At 44.0% G+C, this 21,813-nt stretch overlaps 1 protein-coding gene across 1 annotated transcript in view; it reads right to left on the minus strand.

Annotated features, from left to right (window-relative positions):
* The window catches only part of c10hxorf58 (chromosome 10 CXorf58 homolog), a 47,597-nt gene that overhangs the window by 15,784 nt on the left and 10,000 nt on the right, over positions 1-21,813 (minus strand). Inside the window, exons 2-5 of the mRNA XM_068040500.1 lie at positions 19,235-19,374; positions 5,607-5,706; positions 5,016-5,110; positions 3,358-3,469 (exon numbers count right to left, since the gene is read on the minus strand). Of these exons, the coding sequence (XP_067896601.1) occupies positions 3,358-3,469; positions 5,016-5,110; positions 5,607-5,706; positions 19,235-19,353 (426 nt within the window). The 5' untranslated portion in view covers positions 19,354-19,374. The remainder of the gene's footprint in view (positions 1-3,357; positions 3,470-5,015; positions 5,111-5,606; positions 5,707-19,234; positions 19,375-21,813) is intronic.

The following is a 21,813-nucleotide window of genomic DNA, read 5'->3' on the forward strand; positions in this document are numbered from 1 at the left end:
ATGGGAACACCACCACCTGCAAGTTTCCCTCCAAGTCACACACCATCCTGACTTGGAACTATATCGCTGTTCCTTCACTGTCGCTGGGTCAAAATCCTGGAACTCCCTGCTAACAGCACTGTGGGTGTACCTACCTCACATGGACTGCAGCGGTTCAAGTAGGCAGCTCACCACCATCTTCTCAAGGGCAATTAGGGATGGGCAATAAATGCAGGCTTAGCAGCGACGCCCACATCCCATGAATGAATAAAAAAAAACTTAATGCCTTTATGCATGAAGCCCAAGATCCCATATACTTTGCTATTTACTCTCTCACTATGTCCTGCCACCTTCAAAGGTCTTTGCACATGATCCCCAGGTCCCTCTGTCCCTGCACACTCTTTATAACTGTGCCATTTAGTCCGTATTGCCTCTCCCCATCCCTTCTGCCAAAATGCATCATCTCATACTTCTCTGTATTAAATTCCATCTGCCACTTGTCTGCCCATTCTGCTAGCCTATCTATGTCCTGTTGCAGTGATTGGTATCATTGTCATTGTTTGCCACACATCCAACTTTGCTATCATGGGCAAAATTTGAAATTTTACTCTGTATTCCAATATCCCAAGCATTCATAGATATCAAAAAAGCGGTGGTCCTAGCACTGACCTTGGGGAACAGCACTGTCTACCACCCTCCAGACTGAAAAACAGCCATTTACAACTCTCTGTTTTCTATCCTTAAGCCAATTTTTTATCCAAGTTGACACTGACCATCCTATTGAATGAGCTTCAGTTTTGTTAACCAGACCCAAGATGATTTTGTTTTCGGTCCCCACTCCAAAATCTGTTCCCTAGCTACAGACTCCATCTCTCTCCCTGGCAACAGTCTTAGATTAAGCCAGTCTGTTCGCAATCTTGGTGTCGCATTTGACCTGAAGATGAGCTTCCAACCTCATATTTGAGCCATCACTGAGAGCGCCTATTTCTACTGTTATGTCCAAGGTGGGAAGAGTACACTGTTACTATAGTTCCACTTCTCCACATGTCACAGCATATCAATATATTTTCCCACTTACCGAAAACAGCCAATTACTCTATTTGTCCACAGGTTTGTCCACAACCAGGTTTCTTTAATCAACAACAAAATTAACTGTATATTATAAAACCAAGTCTTGACCAATAATGAATTAAGTCTATATACGAATTGAGATATTAAAGCTCCTTATTTTCCCTAGCCCTCATGCACACGCACACACATCCAAAAACCAGTTAACCAGGGAAAAAAAGGATTTTGGTTTACAGCTGTTTCAAAGGAATGAAAGGAATAATAAAAACTTAGACTGTCATGACCTGGAAGGAAGTTCTTCGGTTTGGCAAGGTGCCCAAAGTCGAATAGTTGGATGCCACTCGAAGCCTTCCCAGGCGAAGTTGATGAACAGTCGGTGATGGGTAGACGTTCAAGGAAATTCAACTGCAGTAGGTGTCACATAGGTCTTCCATCAGGGTTGTTGCAACAGGTGTCAGTTCTCACATTCCATGCAAAAGTCCTTTTTAAAGATGCAAGATTTTCTACAAATTCAGGGTTTCTTCAAAATGCAGGAGGCAACAGTACCACCTCATACAAGCGTTTGCTTCTCCAGAGCAAGGTTTCTTTTCAGAGAGGTAATACATTTTCCTGGTTCTTCCTCTGATCTCCAGGCAGGTCAAAATCAAGTTCAAAAATGAAACCAAAACTTTCCATAAACAAGTCACATGCCCAGTCATAAATTCTCTTTTGTCACAACAGAGGGTAGGTCTGAGGTCAACCCCGCCCGCCCCCGCTGGTTTCCTTGAAATGACCTGCATTCCAGTCCTTGTTTATCAGTTTAGCTTTTGTTGAACTTCTTTTCAAAACATCCATAAAGTTCAGCTATTTCCAGATGTCTCACTGTCCAGTGAAATCCTTTTCAGTTTTTAAAAACACTGAATCCTAAGTTTTAATACAAAAAATATCCTCATAACACTACCTCCATTACATCGCAGGACTTCACCTCGTCTCAGCTCATCTACTGCTGAAACCCTCATTCATGCCTTTGTTACCTCTAGACTTGACTATTCCAATGCACTCCTGGCTGGTCTCCTACATTCTACCCTCTGTAAAGGTGAGTTCATCCAAAATTCTGCTGCCCTTGTCTTGACTCGCACCAAGTCCTGTTCTCGTATCACCCCTGTGCTCGCTGACCTATATTAGCTTCTGGTCAAGCAGCATCTTGATTTTAATATTCTCATCCTTGTTTTCAAATCCCACCATGGCCTCACCGCTCCCTATCTCTGTAATCTTCTCCAGTTCCACAACCTTCCAAGATATCTGTGCACCTTTAATTCTGTCCTATTTTGCATCTCCAATTTTAATCGTTCCACCATTGGTGGCCGCACCTTCAGTTGCCTTGACCCTAAGCTCTAGAATACCCTCCCTGCACCTTTCTGCCTCACTTTCCTCCTTTAAGACACTCCTTAAAACCTACCTCTTTGACCAAGCTTTTGGTCATCTGACCTAATATCTCCTTATGTGGCTCAGTGTCATATTTTGTTTTATAATACTCCTATGAAGCACCTTAGGACATTTTATTACATTAAAAGCGCTATATAAATAGGTGCAATAGATGAAGGGTCACTGACCCGAAACGTTAACTCTGCTTCTCTTTCATCAGATGCTGCCAGACCTGCTGAGTGGTTCCAGCATTTCTTGTTTTTATATAAATAGGTTGTTGGTGTATGATTTAGTACTTCTGGGGACAGAGGAGTAGAGAGGGCAAGGGAGAAAATTTAAAATGGAAATGGCAAAATTTACATAATACATCAAATAACATCTGCAGGGGAAAGGTAGGCTAACAATACAAGTGTTACCCTTCATCAGAACTGTTTTGGGGACAAAAGCTTTTTCTACTAACCATGAGCACTGAGTACTGACACTGGGTGACCACAAAAAGGAAAGATACTGGTTTCAGCTTGATAACAAAATAATTCATCAAACGATATTAGGTTTAAATGTTTAAACTTACTGCCAGCAATATTCAAGTGCTTATGCCTGAACAATATAAATGCTACAGGCACAGTAATAAAGGTAGGACCAAGAGTAATTGGTGCCTGTACATACCAGGATAATCCAGACCATGTGTGTACGGGGGAGTGCCAGGCAGGGGTGGGGGGCCAAATGCATGTACACGTGCATCAGCTAAAGACAGGATTTGGTTTAGCTGTGATATTCCCCACAGTTAAATAGCTTGCCAACACTCACTGTCAAGGTTCAAACATGGTATTGGAGGGTGGCTGCCACCTGTTGACCCCAGTGAGGGGGGAGAAAATTAAAGGGAAAAATTAGAAAAATCAGAGTTACCTCAGTTGCAGGCTTAATTACTCTTTTTCCACTGAAATATTGATTCTTAAAATTCCCAGTGTGCTGAAAAATCTTAAACACAAGGATAGGAGGAAATTCTTCTCCAGCAAATCTGACGGAAAACAAGATGATTGACATTTGTGAATGGAGCCAGCAGTTCTAGGTAAACCGAGCTGTTTCATGTTTTAAATTAGAAGCCATGAGTGATATATTCCTGGTCCACCATTCAACATTTAATTGAGCTGACCCTACGAATCAGGTCATCGTTGCAATTCACTGGCAGGCAAATGTCCTACCCTGTCAGCGATACTGTAACACAAACTGCAATCTGGTCATATTCTATGCTATAAAATTTACAAAGCAGAACTTGTTAAAACAATATATATATTGACACAATGAATCAACTCAATGTTTGGCTGCTTTTCAAATTAAAAAATATTTTTCTGCTGATAGATGAAAATATGAAAAACTACAGATAATTGATGAACTATAGTTATACTTTGTGCACTACTATGCATTTCGCAAATATGGTCAATTCTGTGTTTGTTTACTTTGCACTTGGCCTTTCTCAGAACACAAGAACATAAGAAATAGGAGCAATAGTAGGCCATTTGGCCTCTCGAGCCTGCTCCACCATTCATTAATATCATAGCTGATCTGATTGTGGCCTTAAATCCACTTTCCTCCCTGCCCCCCATAACCCTTTACTCTCTTGTACATCAAAAATCTGTCCAGCTCAGCCTTGGTTCGGCAACATTTGGAATACTGCGTGCAGTTCTGGTCGCCACATTACCAAAAGGATGTAGATGCTTTGGAGAGGGTGCAGAGGAGGTTCACCAGGATGTTGCCTGGTATGGAGGGCGCTAGCTATGAAGAGAGGTTGAGTAGATTAGGATTATTTTCATTAGAAAGACGAAGGTTGAGGGGGGACCTGATTGAGGTGTACAAAATCATGAGAGGTATAGACAGGGTGGATAGCAAGAAGCTTTTTCCCCAGAGTGGGGGATTCAAATACTAGGGGTCACGAGTTCAAAGTGAGAGGGGAAAAGTTTAGGGGGGATATGCGTGGAAAGTTCTTTACGCAGAGGGTGGTGGGTGCCTGGAACGCATTGCCAGCGGAGGTGGTAGACACAGGCACGATAGCATCTTTTAAGATGTATCTAGACAGATACATGAATGGGCAGGAAGCAAAGCGATACAGACCCTTAGAAAATAGGCGACAGGTTTAGATAGAGGATCTGGATCGGCGCAGGCTTGGAGGGCCGAAGGGCCTGTTCCTGTGCTGTAATTTTCTTTGTTCTTCTTTGTTCTTTGAATATATTCAATGACCCAGTCTCCACTGCTCTCTGGTGTACAGCATTCCAAAGATTAACGACCCTCTGAGAGAAGAAATTCCTCCTCATCTTTATCTTAAATGGGAGACCCCTTATTTTGAAACTGTGCCCCCGAGTTATAGATTCCCCCATGAGGGGAAACATCGTCTCAGCATCTACCCTGTCAAGACCCCTCAGAACCTTATTTGTTTCGATAAGATTACCTCATTCTTCTAAACTCCAATGGGAATAGGCCCAACCTGCTAAACCTTTCCTCATAAGGCAACCTCTTTCTTTACAGTCATGTTACAGTTACTTTGTTCGATAGTGTCCCACAGAACTTACCTGAATCTAACTTTATATGCCATTCTGGTATCCTTCAGGAGCTCAACATCTGAGGGTTGCAGCCTCCTTAGAATATCAGTTGTCAGACAGTGTTCCTATCACAGAAGTCAACAGTGGTAAATTTGTATACATTTTCACACAAGTGCATCACAAAATAAATTGCACATATACTTTGGGGAATAATAGCACTGACTAATTAAAACACAATGATCTTCTGAATAAAGGTCAGAAATAACCACTGCATTCAGTCAAGTATAATATGTAGAAGGAAGAGAATTATTGTCTTTTTGTGAACTTTTTAAAAAAAAAAAGAGGATTGGCCAGACTGTTATATCTAATGATTGAGAAACAGTAATGGTGGTAAGCAGAAATTTAGATAATAAAGCCTGACTAGGAGGGCAGGGATGTCTGTGGCACTCTAATGGGCACAGTCACATAATCCCCAGTTCTGCAGAATTTCTCATGCGAATATCAATCACTGATGCAGCAGTTCTTAAAAATTCATAAAGCAATGGCCAGAGACTTAGAGGAAACTTTCTCCACTTCTTGATTATTAACAGCCTGCAAAATGGGTTCTGATTTTATACTTACCGCTGCACAGATTGTGTGCTTGAGTAGGCAAAATAGCTGTTTATTTCTGTAAGAGCACCATGATGTCTGAATAATTCTAGCTGCAAAATTTGGATCAATTCTGAAAGACAGAAAGTAAAGATCATCTGATATATTAGACATTATTTATTATGTCAAAATGGATATCTTCCTGAGAAATTTGCATATTATAGGCAAAGTAGGAAATACTTAAATCTATCCGATGCAATTAAAGGCAGTAAGACTTTTTTTTATTAATTCATGGTGTTACGATCAGATGAGGAGGAGTCGAAGGGCTCACCTCTTTTCCCTCTCCTTGTTTGACCACAACAGGGTTTCCTTCTTTTTAAAAAGTGAATGTACTTGCTAATTCAGTAAGTGTTTCACTATTGATATGCAATATTCATAAAAGAACAAATCGGACAGGTTTTCTCGAGTTTAACAGAGTATGAGGTTAGCTTTACTGTATCTAAACTAATCGAAGTAAAATAATAAACTACGCTCCGACTTTCACACACATACACACACACACAAATAGGTTACAGAATGGGGAAGGATAGATTGGTCAGATTTGAGTATGGAGAAATAAAAAGGGGTACACAGTTTGTGGAGTTTGGTAACTTTGTTGTCTTCCGGATGAACTCGGTGGTCCTGAGGCTGCTGGCTTGCAGATGTGGCCAGCAGATTCTGTGATCCTCCCGGAAAACAATGATATGGATGAGTTCCTTCACGGGATCGCTGTCTGCCACAGTGATGCTTAGGTGGTTACGGCCAGCTGGCAGGGTTTGAAACTTGCCAAGTGGACTGGGGAGCCCGAGAGGGGCCCCCACTTGGGTCTCTTCTGATCAGTGTCAGTTGATTGTCTGCTGCAGAGAGAGAACAGTAAGCTTAAAACTCACAGATGGTGGGCCTGTCACATGATGGCTCAGTGTGTATTCCTTCTTGCAACTTAATTAGTTCATGTCTAGGAATTCCCCTTCTCTCAATCAGGATTCCATTGTTCAAATGATTATCTTTGAGCGGTCCATCTCCACCAGTTTAATGTCTCAAGATTGCCTTTAAGATCTTGTTGATGGGGACTGGCCAGGTGAGGCACTTCAAACTTCTCAAGTCATTGTTCCGGAGGGCACTAGCCAGACATTTCGACTTCCTCTCAATGTTGTGCAGTGCAAGCGATTTTGATGCAAATTTCAGTGGCCATTTTAGCTGCTAGCAGTCACCTTTTAAAAAAAAGTTCAAATCAGGTTTCCAGCCGATGGATTAAAAGATCATCATTCAGCACTGCACGTTTGTGACAATGGTATATGAGCATCACTGAAAGCCAGCATTTATTGCCCATCCCTAACTGCCCTTGAGAAGGTGGTAGTGAGCCAAATTCTTGAAACACCGGATTCCATGTGGTGTAGGTACACCCACAGTGCTATTACGAAGGGAGTTCTAGGATTTTGACCCAGTGACAGTGAAGGAATGGCAATATTGTTCTAGGTCAGGATGGTGTGTGACTTGGAAGGGAACTTGCAGGTAGTACTGTTCCCATGTGTCTGCTGCCTTTGTTCTTCCAGATGGTCGAGGTCACGGGTTTGGAAGGTGCTGTTTGAAGGAGCTACAGTGCATCTTGTAGATGGTACACACTGCTGCCACTGTGCGCTGGTGGTAGTGATAGTGAATATGCAAGGTGGTGGATGGATCAAGCAGGCTGCCACTCAAGCGGGCTGCTTTGTCTTGGATAGTGTCGAGCTTCTTGAGTGTTGTTGGAGCTGCACTCATCAGGTAAGAATTCATTATTAATTCCTCCTATCTCTAATCATGCCCTCTCCTTTTCCATTGATTTGTTCTAAAATGGACAATCTCAGGTTTATCTATTCCTTTGCTCCTACCTTCAAAAGATATAATGGGAGCCAAGAATAAGAGAAAAAGGTAAATACAGAAATATAGTTATGGTAGAGAAAATATAAACTGGTTTGTTCTTTATTATATTTATGTTTATTAAAATTGCATAGAACAGGGTTAATATCACAAAAACAAAGCTATTCCTGACATTTCGATGGGTGAATCTACTTGTCACAGTGCGAGCTAGCAATAAATAAAGCTATCCGACCAAAGGAAACAATGGGCTGGATCTTGTGGCCCGCTGCTGGGACCTGCGTGGGACCCACGCTGCCACGATTACGCAGTAGGCAGCCACTTAACATATTGACAGTGGCCGCACCCCCCCAATCACATGGCGGGGTGACATTGGTGATGCCGTTCACAGCATCACCTGATGCAGGAGCAGGTGATGGCCATTTTTAAAAGGGTGCCAGCCCTGCAAACAGTTCAACGTAATGCAGAGTTGATCCCTTCCCCACCTTCCCCTACAAATCATGCAGAGTTGACCCCTTCCCCACCTTCCCCTACAAATCATGCAGAGTTGACCCCTTCCCCACCTTCCCCATACAAATCATGCAGAGTGGCCCCTTCCCCATACAAATCATGCAGAGTTGATCCCGTCCCCACGTCGGTGGTGCCAGCTTCTCCTGGACGGGAAAGTGAAATCGCGCGAGTGCCGCACGACAAGGTCAAGATTGGGAACTGAAGGTAAAACTGCAGTGAATTAATTTAAATTTATGCAGAGAGGTATTTAAAATATTTAAAATAGGGACCCGCCGCAGAGTGGCGGATGTACCACCATGGAGCCTTGCTGCCACTGGGAAAATCGGACCCAGCAATCCCGGCATTGGGCTCCATGGTGGCCGCTGCCGCTCCAATTCTCTGACATCCCCCCACCCCCGTCACGAAACCTGACGTCAGGCTGAGAACAAAATCCAGCCCAGTTATTCCTTTAAATCTAACAGCACAGCAGTCTAAACATTAAATTGCATACTCTGACATAAATGGTATTATAGATCTGTATACAGTAAAAGCTTTGTTATCCGGCACTTTACCAACTAAAAAGCTCTATTATCCGGAATTTCCGAAATCTTCCGAGACATGTCTCCCAATGCCAAGTTTTCCCGCGTGCAGCCGATTGATCTCAGCATTACTGTACTGTAGTTAGTGACGCTGCCGATAATCATTTTAGTGGCGCTGCCGGCAGTCCATCCTGTTGCGTTGATGTGCACATGCAGTATCGCGATTTAGCTCCCCATCACCTTCTACATTCAGTGCTTCCGTGTAATTTATACATTAAATTTACTGTTCCTCAAGAAATCTATGCATCTTTACTGCCTCAAGACTTCTGTATTGTACATCTTCTTGTTTGTTGCATGTAATCATTTATCTTAAAATTAAAACTATTGCACTGTATTGCCTTGGTAGTAAGACTCTTGAGTCAGGCAAACCCCCCACCTGCCAAGACTGAGACACACATGATTTTGCCACATGAACATTAAAACTTAAAATTGCAAGCCCCTGACTGGAAAGACATTTGCATAGTAACAGACAATATTGGAACAATGGGGACCCAGTCGTTGCTTCCCCAATACACAGAAGAAGTGGTCAGACCAGTTTTAGTCACATGACTAATTGGCTGTTGCAGAAGTTTGAACTGAGAGTTTTAAATTGGAGAAAAGAGTACTTGAGATCAGAACACCGTCTGCTCCTGAAACTGAAGTAATTACCTCCTCTCCAGTTCTACTTGCCTCCATCTCTTTCCCATGGAACTGAATCTTGTGAAAACACATGAACCTCAAAGAGAGAAAAAGTCTCCTACATCAACGAGATTTACAAAGAACACTGGGCCCCAGTGAAACGCAAGACCATATCTTCAATCAAGGACTACAGCAAGCTCAAAGCACAGTAACAAGATATTGCCTCAAACTGCTCCACTTTATCTTTTCTTCTTCTCTTTTCTGTCCGTATCTGCATGTGTATATCACGTGTGAATGCTAGTGTGGGTATGTCATATATCCGTAGGCATGAAACGTATTAGAGTTTAAGTAAGTATCATAGATTTCACTTTTCTCCTTTAAACCAAAGAAAGCCTGTTTGTGCTCATTTCTTTGCCTTATAATTGGGGAGCTGTGAACAAGAATTCACAAAGGGGAGCTCAAAACACATTGTGTTTAAAATTAAACCTTGTTACAATAAGACCAGGTGAAGATAGTAACAGACCCCTAGACACCTTTCTCACCTGGTCATAACAGAAATTGGGTGCTAGCTTCTGGAATTCTACCCATAGACAAACGAGTGAAATGGGAAGTGGGAAGCCAAATTGTTCCCAATCAAAAAGAGCATATTTTCAATATAGGTTTTCTTGTGGTTGTGTGTGATTGAATACTAGCATGTCTGCAACTGAAGCTAGCAGCACTCCAAGCCAGGGTGAAGTAACTTGGGAGAAGTTAAAAGCACAGTCTATGGAGGAGTTGAGAAAAATGGCTGAGCAGCGTGGGATCACTGTACGTGGCAAGGCCAGGAAGTCTGAACTCCTAAGGCTATGGCCAACCAGTTTTCCCTTGAATCTGAAGAAGCAGAAATAGGGTTAGAAGCAGACCCAGACAGGGTACTGCTAGCTTAGTTAAAATTGGAACAAAGGAAACTTGAATTAGAGGAAAGCGAGAGAGTGAGACAGGAGAGTGAGGCAGGAGAGGGAGAAAGAGCCTTCCGAAAGGAACGTGAAGAGAATGAAAGGCAGCAGAGAAAGAAAGAATATTCCGGAAGGAATGCGAAGAAAGAGAGTTACGGCAGCTTGAGTGTGCTAGGGGATGACAGAATAACCCCAGTGAAAGCATGGCCAATATGGAGGAGCAGAATTCAGGGTTGGGTACAAAATTGCTAAAACTCGTTCAATTAATTCCAAAATTCAGCGAGGAAGATGTGGAAGAATTTTTTGTGTCTTTCGAGAAATTGGCAAGGCAGCTATAATGGCCAGCTGAGACCTGGTCTCTTTCACTGCAAAGCAAACTAACCGAACCGGAAAAGCCCATGAGATTTATTCCTTGTTGCCAGATGAGAGTTCATCAAATTATGAACTGACCAAAAATGCAATCCTCAGGGCATATGAGTTAGTACCTGAAGCCAACCGCCAAAAGTTTAGAACCCTCAAAAAGCAAGCCAATCAAACTTATCTGGAGTTTGAAAGAAGTAAGCAGCTGGCTTTTGACCAGTGGCTGAGGGCTTTAAAAATGCAGCTCAGCTATGAGACTCTCAGAGAAGTAATCCTGTTAGAGGAATTTGAAAACTCTGCCATTCTCAATAAAAACTCATGTAGAGGAGCAGCAGGTTCAGGAAGCCCAGCAAGTGGCCTTTCTGGCCGATGAGTTTGCTTTAATTTATAAGTCGGTTTCCTAGGGCAGAACCTTTCCTGATCATCCCCAAAAATCCGAAAAGGACAAAGGGTGGGAAGGTGATATCTGCCCAGGCAGTCCTGGAAGAGAAAGGAAAGCAGATGACACAGGGGGTCCTCCTCCAGCCAAAAAGGAAGCTGCTGTAAGCAAGAGTGTGACCCGGAGACCTGTGTGCTTCCATTGTAATAAAGCAGGGCATTTAAAAGTTGACTGCTGGAAACTAAAGGGAAACCAGTACGGTTAATCAGGGCACACCGGCTCAGTGCAGACGGGACCCTGATGGAAAACACAGAACAAGCTGTGGCTTTAACTGCAGTAAGAGTGCAACCCTGGAAGCTTACTACGGCCAGTGCAGGAAAAGTTAATAGGATTCCTGAAGGTTATCAGGGTTTTGTGTTTGAAGGGAAAGTACTCCATATCCTTTGAGTGGGGCAAGCAAGCCCATAGTAATTCTCAGGGACACAGGGGTGACTAGATCACTTTTACTGGTAAAAGGCTTGACCTTTCCCCCAGAGAGTGCAGTGAACACCAGAATGGCGGTGATTGGTATTGGAGGACAGTGTATGCCTGTACCTGTACACTGGGTGCACCTGGAGTGCAACCTAGTTTCAGGACCGGTGACTGTAGGGATTGTCCCTAGTTTGCCTGTGGACGGGGTTCACCTGCTCCTAGGTAATGATCTGGCAGGGGTGAAGGTGGTAGCGCCCCCAGTAGTGAATGAAAGACCGCAGGAGGTCAGCGAGACCGGGCAGTGGCAGGAGATGGTCTCCTGCAGAGTCCCTGAATGTATAGTGAGTCAGGCCATGATCAAACCAGCTCCCCCAGAGGAGACTGCTTTGGCACTGAAGGCGGATGACCATAAGGTCTGCCTGGCCGAGACTTTCTTTGGAAAGTTAGGATACCCAGGGAATGAATTAAATGGATTTTCCCTAGCTGAGGCTCAGCAAGCCGACCCAGTATTGAGAGAGTTAGCACAGGCTGCCCAATCTGAAAGTGAAGCAGAGGGAGTCCCTGACTGCTACCTTTTAGAGAATGAGGTACTGATGAGGAAATGGAGTTCTCTTCACAGACCTGAGGGCAAGGAGTGGACAATATTTCACTAGTTATGGTGCTGTAGAGGTACCGGGGAGAAATATTAAGAAGGGCCCACGAAGCTACAGTAGCTGTACGTGCTGGTGTGCGAAAGACCAAAGCCCACATAAGGCAGCAGTTTGACTGGCCAAAACTCCACAAGGATGTGGTGGAGTACTGCAGGAGTTGCCACATGTGCCAGGTTGCGGGGAAACCCTAACCTACAGTGAAACCTGCACCCCTAAGTTCTGTACCAGTGTGAGGAGGACCCTCCAGCAGAGGGCTGGTGAACTGTAAGGGACCCCCGCCGAGAACAAAAGGGGATAGGCAGGCACACGGCTGGCAAACGTTTAGAAAGAGAAGGGGAAAAAGCGACCAAGAGGGCAGGTTAAAGGAAGTCCAGGAGGAATCCCGGAAGAAAACCCCTACTGTCCGGTCAACCAACCTCAAAAAGTGAAAAGTTAAACCCCACATCCTCCTATGTAAGTGCAGACTCTAGAAGCACCCCACCAGAGTTGCTAACAGTATTTACAGGAACATCCAGAGACAAAGAGAGACCTCTAGGGGGCAGAGAAACCATGAGGGTGATGCCTCACCTAGTAGAAGTGTCACAGGAAAATGCAGTTACGTCTGCACAAATACCTGCAGGTAGGAGTGTCCCAGAGAACAAAGGGGAGAGTAACAAAGAGCCCTCCCCCACTGTCAGAGGAAAAGGGAAGCACCCATCCCCTGAAGCCCAAAGTCTTTGCATGACTCAGAGTTCAGTACAGACCCGCCCACTACTAACTCTCCGAGAAAAAAAGAAAAAAATTAAAGCAGCCCTGGTACCCAGAACAGACCATTTTTAATAAGCTTTAAGATTAGTGAACGAATGGAAATGAACGAGTGAGATGCGTGGTTTTTCTTTCTGTATCTTGCATTTCTCTCAAACTCTGTAACGAAATGTGCCGTTTTTCTTCAAATCACATTTCATTCCTCTGGGTGTGGAGGTGTGAGGCAAACCCCCACCTGCCAAGACTGAGGCACACATGATTTTGCCACTGGATCTGTCGCATTACCCATGTTTTTGTCATTAGCCTTTCCTCTCCTCACCTCCCACGCAACCAAGATAGGGTTCCTTATCATCATCTTCCAACCCACCTCTGTGTTCAACAGACCACTTTTTGTCAGTTCCAACATGATCTCATTGGCAAACACATCATTCCTGCTCTTTTCCTTTGCTCTTCACTTTCCAAAGGAATTGTTTTCTCTGATACTTTGGTTCATTGTTCCAACACCCTTATCACCATTCCTTCTTCCCCTGGCACCTTCCCATGCAAAATCAAGAGATGAAATACTTGCTCATTCACTTCCTCCACATCACCGTCCATGATCCCAAGCACTCCTTCCTGGTCAGACAACAATTTATATATACTTCATCAAACCCAGTTTAATATATTTGCTGGTCATGGTGCAGTCTCCTCCACAATAGGGAGACCAAATACAGATTAGGTGACTGCTTTGCTGAACACCTCCGATTTGCCTGTAAGCATGGCTCCAAGCTCCCTGTTATTTGCCACATGAATTCCTCGTTGCACTCCCCCTCTGACCTCTTTGTCTTTGACCTATTATATTGTTCCAATAAAGCTCAGTGCAAGCTTAAGGAACAGCACCTCATCATTCTATTAGGCATTTTGTAGACTCGGGCCTTAACAATGACTTTAATAACTTCAGACCTTAACTGTAGCTCCCACTGTTTCTTTGGCAGACAGTGCTAGTGATGCTGAATGGGTGTGCCTACCTGTCTGGGGAAAAAACAGTTAAGCACATGTGTTGGGGATCCACCATCGAAACAGTGTGCTGGTGAGGTGGTCTGCATTCTTGGTATCGACATGTTTATGTCTTTCCCCAAGCTCCTGAGCTGCTAAAGTCTACTTCACTTCCCAATTTTTCATGCTCCCATTCGTACCTGCCTCATCTCCTACTTCCACATGGCCTCTGTGTCTCAGTGTCCTTACATAGAACATAGAACAGTACAGCACAGTACAGGCCCTTCGGCCCACGATGTTGTGTCGAACCTTTAACTTACTCTAAGATCAAACTAACTACCTACCCTTCATTCTACTATCATCCATGTACCTATCCAAGAGTCGCTTAAATGTCCCTAATGTATCTGCTTCTACTACCACCGCTGGCAGCGCATTCCACGCACCCACTACTCTCTGTGCAAAGAACCTACCTCTGACATCTCCCCGAAACCTTCCTCCAATCACCTTAAAATTATGCCCCCTGGTGATAGCCCTTTCCACCCTGGGAAAAAGTCTCTGGCTATCCACTCTATCTATGCCTCTCATCATCTTGTACCCCTCTATCAAGTCACTTCTCATCCTTCTTCGCTCCAATGAGAAAAGCCCTAGCTCCCTCAATCTTTCTTCGTAAGACATGCCCTCCAGTCCAGGCAGCATCCTGGTAAATCTCCTCTGCACCCTCTCTAAAGCTTCCACATCCTTCCTATAATGAGGCGACCAGAACTGAACACAATATTCCAAGTGCGGTCCAACCAGGGCCTTATAGAGCTGCAGCATAACCTCGTGGCTCTTAAACTCAATCCCCCTGTTAATGAAAGCCAACACCCCATACACCTTCTTAACAACCCTATCAACTTGGGTGGCAACTTTGAGCGATCTATGAACATGGACCCCAAGATCCCTCTGTTCCTCCACACTACCAAGAATCCTGTCTTTAAGCCTGTATTCTGCATTCAAATTCGACCTTCCAAAATGAATCACTTCACACTTTTCCAGGTTGAACTCCATCTGCCACTTCTCAGCCCAGCTCTGCATCCTGTCAATGTCCCGTTGCAACCTACAACAGCCTTCCACACTATCCACAACTCCAGCAACCTTTGTGTCATCGGCAAACTTGCCAACCCAGCCTTCCACTTCCTCATCCAAGTCATTTATAAAAATCACAAAGAGCAGAGGTCCCAGAACAGATCCCTGCGGAACACCACTGGTCACCGAGTTCCAGGCTGAATACTTTCCATCTACTACCACCCTCTGTCTTCTATGGGCCAGCCAATTTTGTATCCAGACAGCCAACTTTCTCTGTATCCCATGCCTCCTCACTTTCTGAATGAGCCTACCATGGGGAACCTTATCAAACGCCTTGCTAAAATCCATATACACCACATCCACTGCTCTTCCTTCATCAATGTGTTTTGTCACATCTTCAAAGAATTCAATAAGGCTTTGGAGGCATGACCTGCCCCTCACAAAGCCATGCTGACTGTCTCTAATCAAACCATGCTTTTCCAAATAATCATAAATCCTGTCTCTCCGAATCCTCTCCAATAATTTGCCCGCTACCGACGTAAGACTGACTGGTCTATAATTCCCAGGGTTATCCCTATTCCCTTTCTTGAACAAGGGAACAACATCTGCCACCCTCCAATCATCCGGTACTACTCCAGTGGACAGTGAGGACGCAAAGATCATCGCCAAAGGCGCAGCAATCTCTTCCCTCGCTTCCCGTAATATCCCTGGGTATATCCCGTCTGGCCCCGGGGACTTATCTGTCCTCATATCATTCAAAATTTCCAGCACATCCTCCCTCTTAACCTCAACCTGTTCGAGCATATCAGCCTGTTCCACGCTGTCCTCACAAACTACCAGGTCCCTCTCACTAGTGAATACTGAAGCAAAGTATTCATTTAGGACCTCCCCTACCTCGTCCGACTCCAGGCACAAGTTCCCTCCACTATCCCTGATCGGCCCTACCCTCACTCTGGCCATCCTCTTGTTCCTCACATAAGTGTAGAACTACTTGGGATTTTCCTTAATCCTACCCACCAAGACTTTTTCATGTCCCCTTCTAGCTCTCCTAAGTCCATTCTTCAGTTCCTTCCTGGCTACCTTGTAACCCTCTAGAGCCCTGTCTGATCCTTCCTTCCTCAACCTTAAGTAAGCTTCCTTCTTCCTCTTGACTAGCTGTTCCACATCTCTTGTCATCCAAGGTTCCTTCACCTTACCATCCCTTCCTTGCCTCATCGGGACAAACCTATCCAGCAGTCACAGCAAGTGCTCCCTAAACAACCTCCACATTTCTGTCGTGCATTTCCCTGAGAACATCTGTTCCCAGTTTATGCTCCCCAGTTCCTGCCTAATAGCATTGTAATTCCCCCTCCCCCAATTAAATATTCTCCCATCCCGTCTGCTCCTGTCCCTCTCCATGACTATAGTAAAGGTCAGGGAGTTGTGATCACAACTCACGCGCACAGTGGCGGAGTGGTTAGCACCGCAGCTTCACAGCTCCAGCGACCCCGGTTCAATTCTGGGTACTGCCTGTGTGGAGTTTGCAAGTTCTCCCTGTGTCTGCGTGGGTTTCCTCCGGGTTCTCCGGTTTCCTCCCACATGCCAAAGACTTGCAGGTTGATAGGTTAATTGGCCATTATAAATTGCCCCTAGTATAGGTAGGTGGTAGGGAAATATAGGGACAGGTAGGGATGTGGTAGGGTAGGGATGTGGTAGGAATATGGGATTAGTGTAGGATTAGTATAAATGGGTGGTTGATGGTCGGCACAGACTCGGTGGGCCGAAGGGCCTGTTTCAGTGCTGTATCTCTAAAACTAAAACTAAAACTATCACCGAAATGCTCTCCCACCGAGAGATCTGCCACCTGGCCTGGTTCGTTGCCAAGCACCAAGTCCAACATAGCCTCCCCTCTAGTCGGCCTATCTACATATTGAGTCAGGAAACCTTCCTGGACACACCTGACAAAAACTGCTCCATCCAAACTATTTGCACTAAGGAGGTTCCAATCAATATTAGGGAAGTTGAAGTCACCCATGACAACAACCCTGTTACTTCTGCACCTTTCCAAAATCTGCCACCCAATCTGTTCCTCCGTGTCTCTGTTGCTATTGGGGGGTCTATAGAAAACTCCCAACAAAGTGACTGCTCCTTTCCTGTTTCTGACTTCCACCCATAATGACTCAGTAGACAAACCCTCCTCGACGACCTCCCTTTCTGCAGCTGTGATACTATCCCTGATTAGCAATGCCACTCCCCCACCTCTTTTACCTCCCTCCCTATTCCTTTTGAAACATCTAAACCCTGGAAAATCCAACATCCATTCCTGCCCCTGTGATATCCACGTCTCCGTAATGGCCACAACATCGTAGCTCCAAGTACTGATCCATGCTCTAAGTTCATCACCCTTATTCCTGACACTTCTTGCGTTAAAATAGACACACTTCAACCCATCATCCTGGCTGCAACTTTGTCGTGTCAATTGTCTAACCTTCCTCACAGACTCTCTGCACTTTTTTGATTGTTTTCATGAGGCCTCATGCTAATATCACTTCTGCCATTTAACCATCTCTGGTTTTTCACATACACTCAAAGTCATTCTATTTCGTCTCTCGTGTGTGTGTGTCTATTCCATTCCCTCCCCCTTTGTTCTGTCCCTTTTAATTGATATTCAGCTGTAATATCCACCATTTGTGGCAAAGGACCATACCCATTCTGGGCACCACACCTTAGGAAGGACATACTGGGGCACATTTTATAGATCCCTGATGTCAAGGGTCATGGCCGGGTTGGGGGGGCGTTGTGGTGTAAATTGCCTCTGGCAGAAGCCTGCCACGGGCATCGACGCCGGAAGGCCCAGTCCGATATTGCTGGGGGCTGCGAGGCCTCATGGCAGACCCCCTGTCGTTCGGCGTTGGGAGCCAAATTTAAATATGTAAAATAATTTAAATAAAGGAATAAATTACCTTCTCGCTCCCGCCGTCTGTCCCAGTGCGATATTTGTGCCAATGGCCGGCACTCCCGTGCCTTTGGATCCCCGTTTGGTACGTTTTTCAGTGCCGGGGCGGGGGGGAGGAGTGGGGTCAAACTAATCTAATTGATGTAGGGGATGGTGGGAAGGGCTATAGGGTAAAGTTTATGTACGGGGAGGGGGGTGGTGAGGTGCACAAGGGAAGTGTTTTGGAAGGGGGAGAGGGTAAGAGAGGGTAAGTAGTTAATTACATGGTTATGGGAGGAGGTGAGAGAGGGGCAAATTAAATGTTTTAATATTTTTCATAATCTCTTTCTTTAAATATTTAAATTGAACAGAAGGGTTCAAAGCCCTTCAAAAATGGCGTCAGCGCCTGCGTAGAGGCAGCTGACGCCATTTCCGGGGACGGATAGCCCACCCGCTCCATGTTATCGGAGTGGGCAATCTGCCCCGACTATTCAAATGAGCCACCGACTCTGTGACTTGTGGCCCACACGGGTGAGCCGCCATGGTTTTCATCCACCACCAGCTATGGCGGCGGAACTACAAATTCCAGACCAGTGGCTTTGTAGAGAGTGCAGTATAGATTTACCAGAATGATACTTGGACTCTCAGGGTTGAATTATGAGGAAAGATTACATCAACTAGAATTGTATTCCCAGGATTTAGAAGGTCTAGGGGTGATTTGATCGAAGTTTTCAAGATATAAAGGGGAACAGATAGGGCAGATAGAGGAGGGAAGCTATTTCGCTACTTGGGGAGTGTAGGACTAGGGGACATAGCCTAAAAATTAGAGCCAGATCTTTCAGGAGGGAAGTTAGGAAACACTTCTACAAGAAGTTTGGAACTCTCTTCTGCAAATGGCAGTTGATGCTAGGTCAATTGCTAATTTTAAATTTGATATTGATAGATTTTTGTTAACCAAAATTAATAACGGATATGGGGCAAAGGAGTGTATAGTTGGTCACTATAAGTAGTTGGTCAGCTATAATTTCACTAAACGGTAATACAGGTTCGAAGGGCTAAATGGTCTACTCCTATTCCTATGAAACATTAACTCATCTGTTCTCTACAAAGATGCTTCTTGGTCTGCGCTTCTAACATTTCTTGTTTATTGATTTAAGTTATATAGATTATGACACTCGTTTTGTTTTTGAGTGGTAAGTGAATGGACAGCACATGGATTGTACCACTTTAAGCAAATCATAATCTGGTCCTTTATTTCCTCAAGGATTACACAAATACATTTTTTATAATAATCTAAAATCACAGATAAACAAAGAGAAATTTGGAGAGGAAGTCAACCTGACAAATAAACAAATGCACAGACAAGAGATTTGGAACAGTGATTATGTAAATAGAGGGACAGGGTTAGGTGATAGGACATTAGTAGCCGTGCAACAGATGTATGCATTTCTTGGTGTGAGAGACAAGTGTTTCTTTACTTATTGCTGTTATGTTAAACACAGAGTAATGCAAAACAAAATGTATGAATCTATTTATATTGATAGTGAAAAACACTTATGAATTACTTACGTCTTTGATTCAAATTTTTGCATGTGTGATGTTCCTTTATTATTCTGCAATAAGTGATCATTTTGCAGAATTGGGGAGAAACGATGTGAACTTTTACTTTCCAACTTAATATCATCCATTATTAGTGTTTCAAAATCATTCTGAAGACACAATAAAGAAGAAGTAATTATCTCATATTTACTGTCTACATAATTGTTAAGTAATGCTTTTAGAAAGTATTTGAGAAGACTTAAATGCTGTATTAGTATAGTCTAATGACTAGGCACTTAATCATTTTCACACACTACTGCATTTCACATGAGGAATTTCATATGTTCGTAAGATGACATTTTCTACCAAAGCATATCAAAGATGTGTTAATTTAAATGTGTTTTTTCTACAGTATGATGTATTGGTATTAATACTTAAACATAAATCAACAAGTATAAATCAGCTAGAGTCAATTACTGCCTGTAATTTGGTAGTTCATTAAAAAACAAACTGTCATTTGGGAGGACACGACTTGAGTATTCCTGAAAATAGAGACATGTTGCCCAAGCTTTTCGTATGGCATTCATCAGGACAATCTGCAAGAATAACAATGAAAGAGGAAAGCAGCAACTTTATACTGTATGAGAACAGAGTGCTGATTGGTTGGCAAGTGAACTCTGATTGGTTGCGGCATTGCCATGGAGAATGCACCAGTTTACAGTGACTGACAGTTAACTGCCAGGCTTTGTCTGAAATTTAAACCAAGCAGTTTGAGTCTGATTGGTCGAGGTATTGTCCTGAGGAATGAACCAGGGAATGGCTGTCACTTATTTTGTTTAGCTGAAACAGGCGCAATGTGTGTACATGCTCTTTCTGTCAGCAAAGAACAGGGTCCTGTGTACTAATATATGTAGCTTCCAGTACACGCAAATGTGCCACACTGTGGGTCCTACTGACAAACATAAATTGGTTAACAGCATAATTCTTAACACATTGAGGATTATTTAGCAAATGCTGTCCAATCGCAGAATCACATCTAATGTTGGACACTAGTTTTGAGTTGTACCAGCACGGGCTGGTTGGGTATGGCCTGTAATTTGCCTGTTGCGAACAGCGGAAGGGACATGTTGTTTGATATGATCTGCCAGTCTTGAGGACGTATGGCCTATATACCTAGCATCACACTGGCATTGAAATTCATATAACACATTACTCATTTGTGTGACAGGCAGGACATCTTTTAGGCTTGACGGCAGCATACTGTAAGTGGCAAACACCACATGTGTTGCTACTGCATAGCAGCAGTGTGAAACAGCTAGTTTCACCTGTTGCTCCAACTTTTGGGATACATTACACTGCTAGGGTAATTTGAGGTAGACTGGGCACTTTACAGGGACGAAAATGACGGCCTTAGGCCCTTTCATAAGTTTGCGCAATATACAGCAATTGGCTTTATCGGCAACCTCGTAAATAGGGCCCAAGCCATTTGATCACCATGCAAGCCTGATGCTGAAATAGGGCGTATCAAAGGCATCCTGCATGACAATGGCTACCCTGATCAGATCATTTCTTGCTGTATATCATGCAAATTTATGAACGGGACTAAGGCTGTCATTTTCGGCCCTGAAAAGTGCCCAGTCTACCTCAAATGTATCCCAAAAATTTGAGCAACAGGTGAAGCTATCTGTTTCACACTCCTACTATGCAGTAGTGATCCTCACTAACTATCCTACTTTAGGGGATTATGTAAGCAGAGTCTCATTCAGGTTGAGATGACACGCTCGGCAAAGCATGATTGGAAGTGACATCACACTTCTATGAAATAATCCAATATTTGAACCAAGCAAGTGTGTGCTACTCCAGGATGTGGCTAATGATTAATTTGGCAGCCTAGGTCAATGATGGTACTTCAGGACAGATAGTTATATCATTGGCAGCTGAAATTAGAGTCATAGAGTTATACAGCACAGAAACAGGCCCTTCAGCACAACGTGTCTGTACTGCCCATTAAGCACCCATCCAATCTAATCCCATTTTCCAGCACTTGGCCCGTAGCCTTGTATGCTACGGCATTTCAAGTGCTCATTTAAATCCTTCTTAAATGTTGTGAGGGTTCCTGCCTCTTCAGGCAGTGTGTTCCAGATTCCAACCACCCTCTGGGTGAAAAACTTTTTCCTCAAATCCCCTCTAAACCCCCTGCTCCTCACCTTAAATCTATGCCCCCGGTTATTGACCCCTCCGCTAAGGGAAAACGTTTCTTCCTATCTATCCTATCAAGACCCCTCATAATTTTGTATACCACAATCAGCTCCTTCCTCAGCCTTCTCTGCTCTAAGGAAAACAACCCTAGCCTTTTCAGTCTCTCCTCATAGCTGAAATGCTCCAGCCCAGGCAACATCCTGGTGAATCTCCTCTGCACCATCTCCAGTGCAATCACATCCTTCCTATAATGTGGTGACCAGAACTTTACACAGTACTTCAGCTACGGCCTAACTAGCGTTTTATACAGCTCCATCATAACCTCCCTGCTCTTATCTTCTATGCCTTGGCTAATAAAGGCAAGTATCACATACGCCTTCCTAGCCACCTTATCTACCTGTGCTGCTGCC

The sequence above is a fragment of the Heterodontus francisci genome, chromosome 10 (assembly GCF_036365525.1).
Source record: "Heterodontus francisci isolate sHetFra1 chromosome 10, sHetFra1.hap1, whole genome shotgun sequence".
NCBI classification, from domain to species: domain Eukaryota; kingdom Metazoa; phylum Chordata; class Chondrichthyes; order Heterodontiformes; family Heterodontidae; genus Heterodontus; species Heterodontus francisci.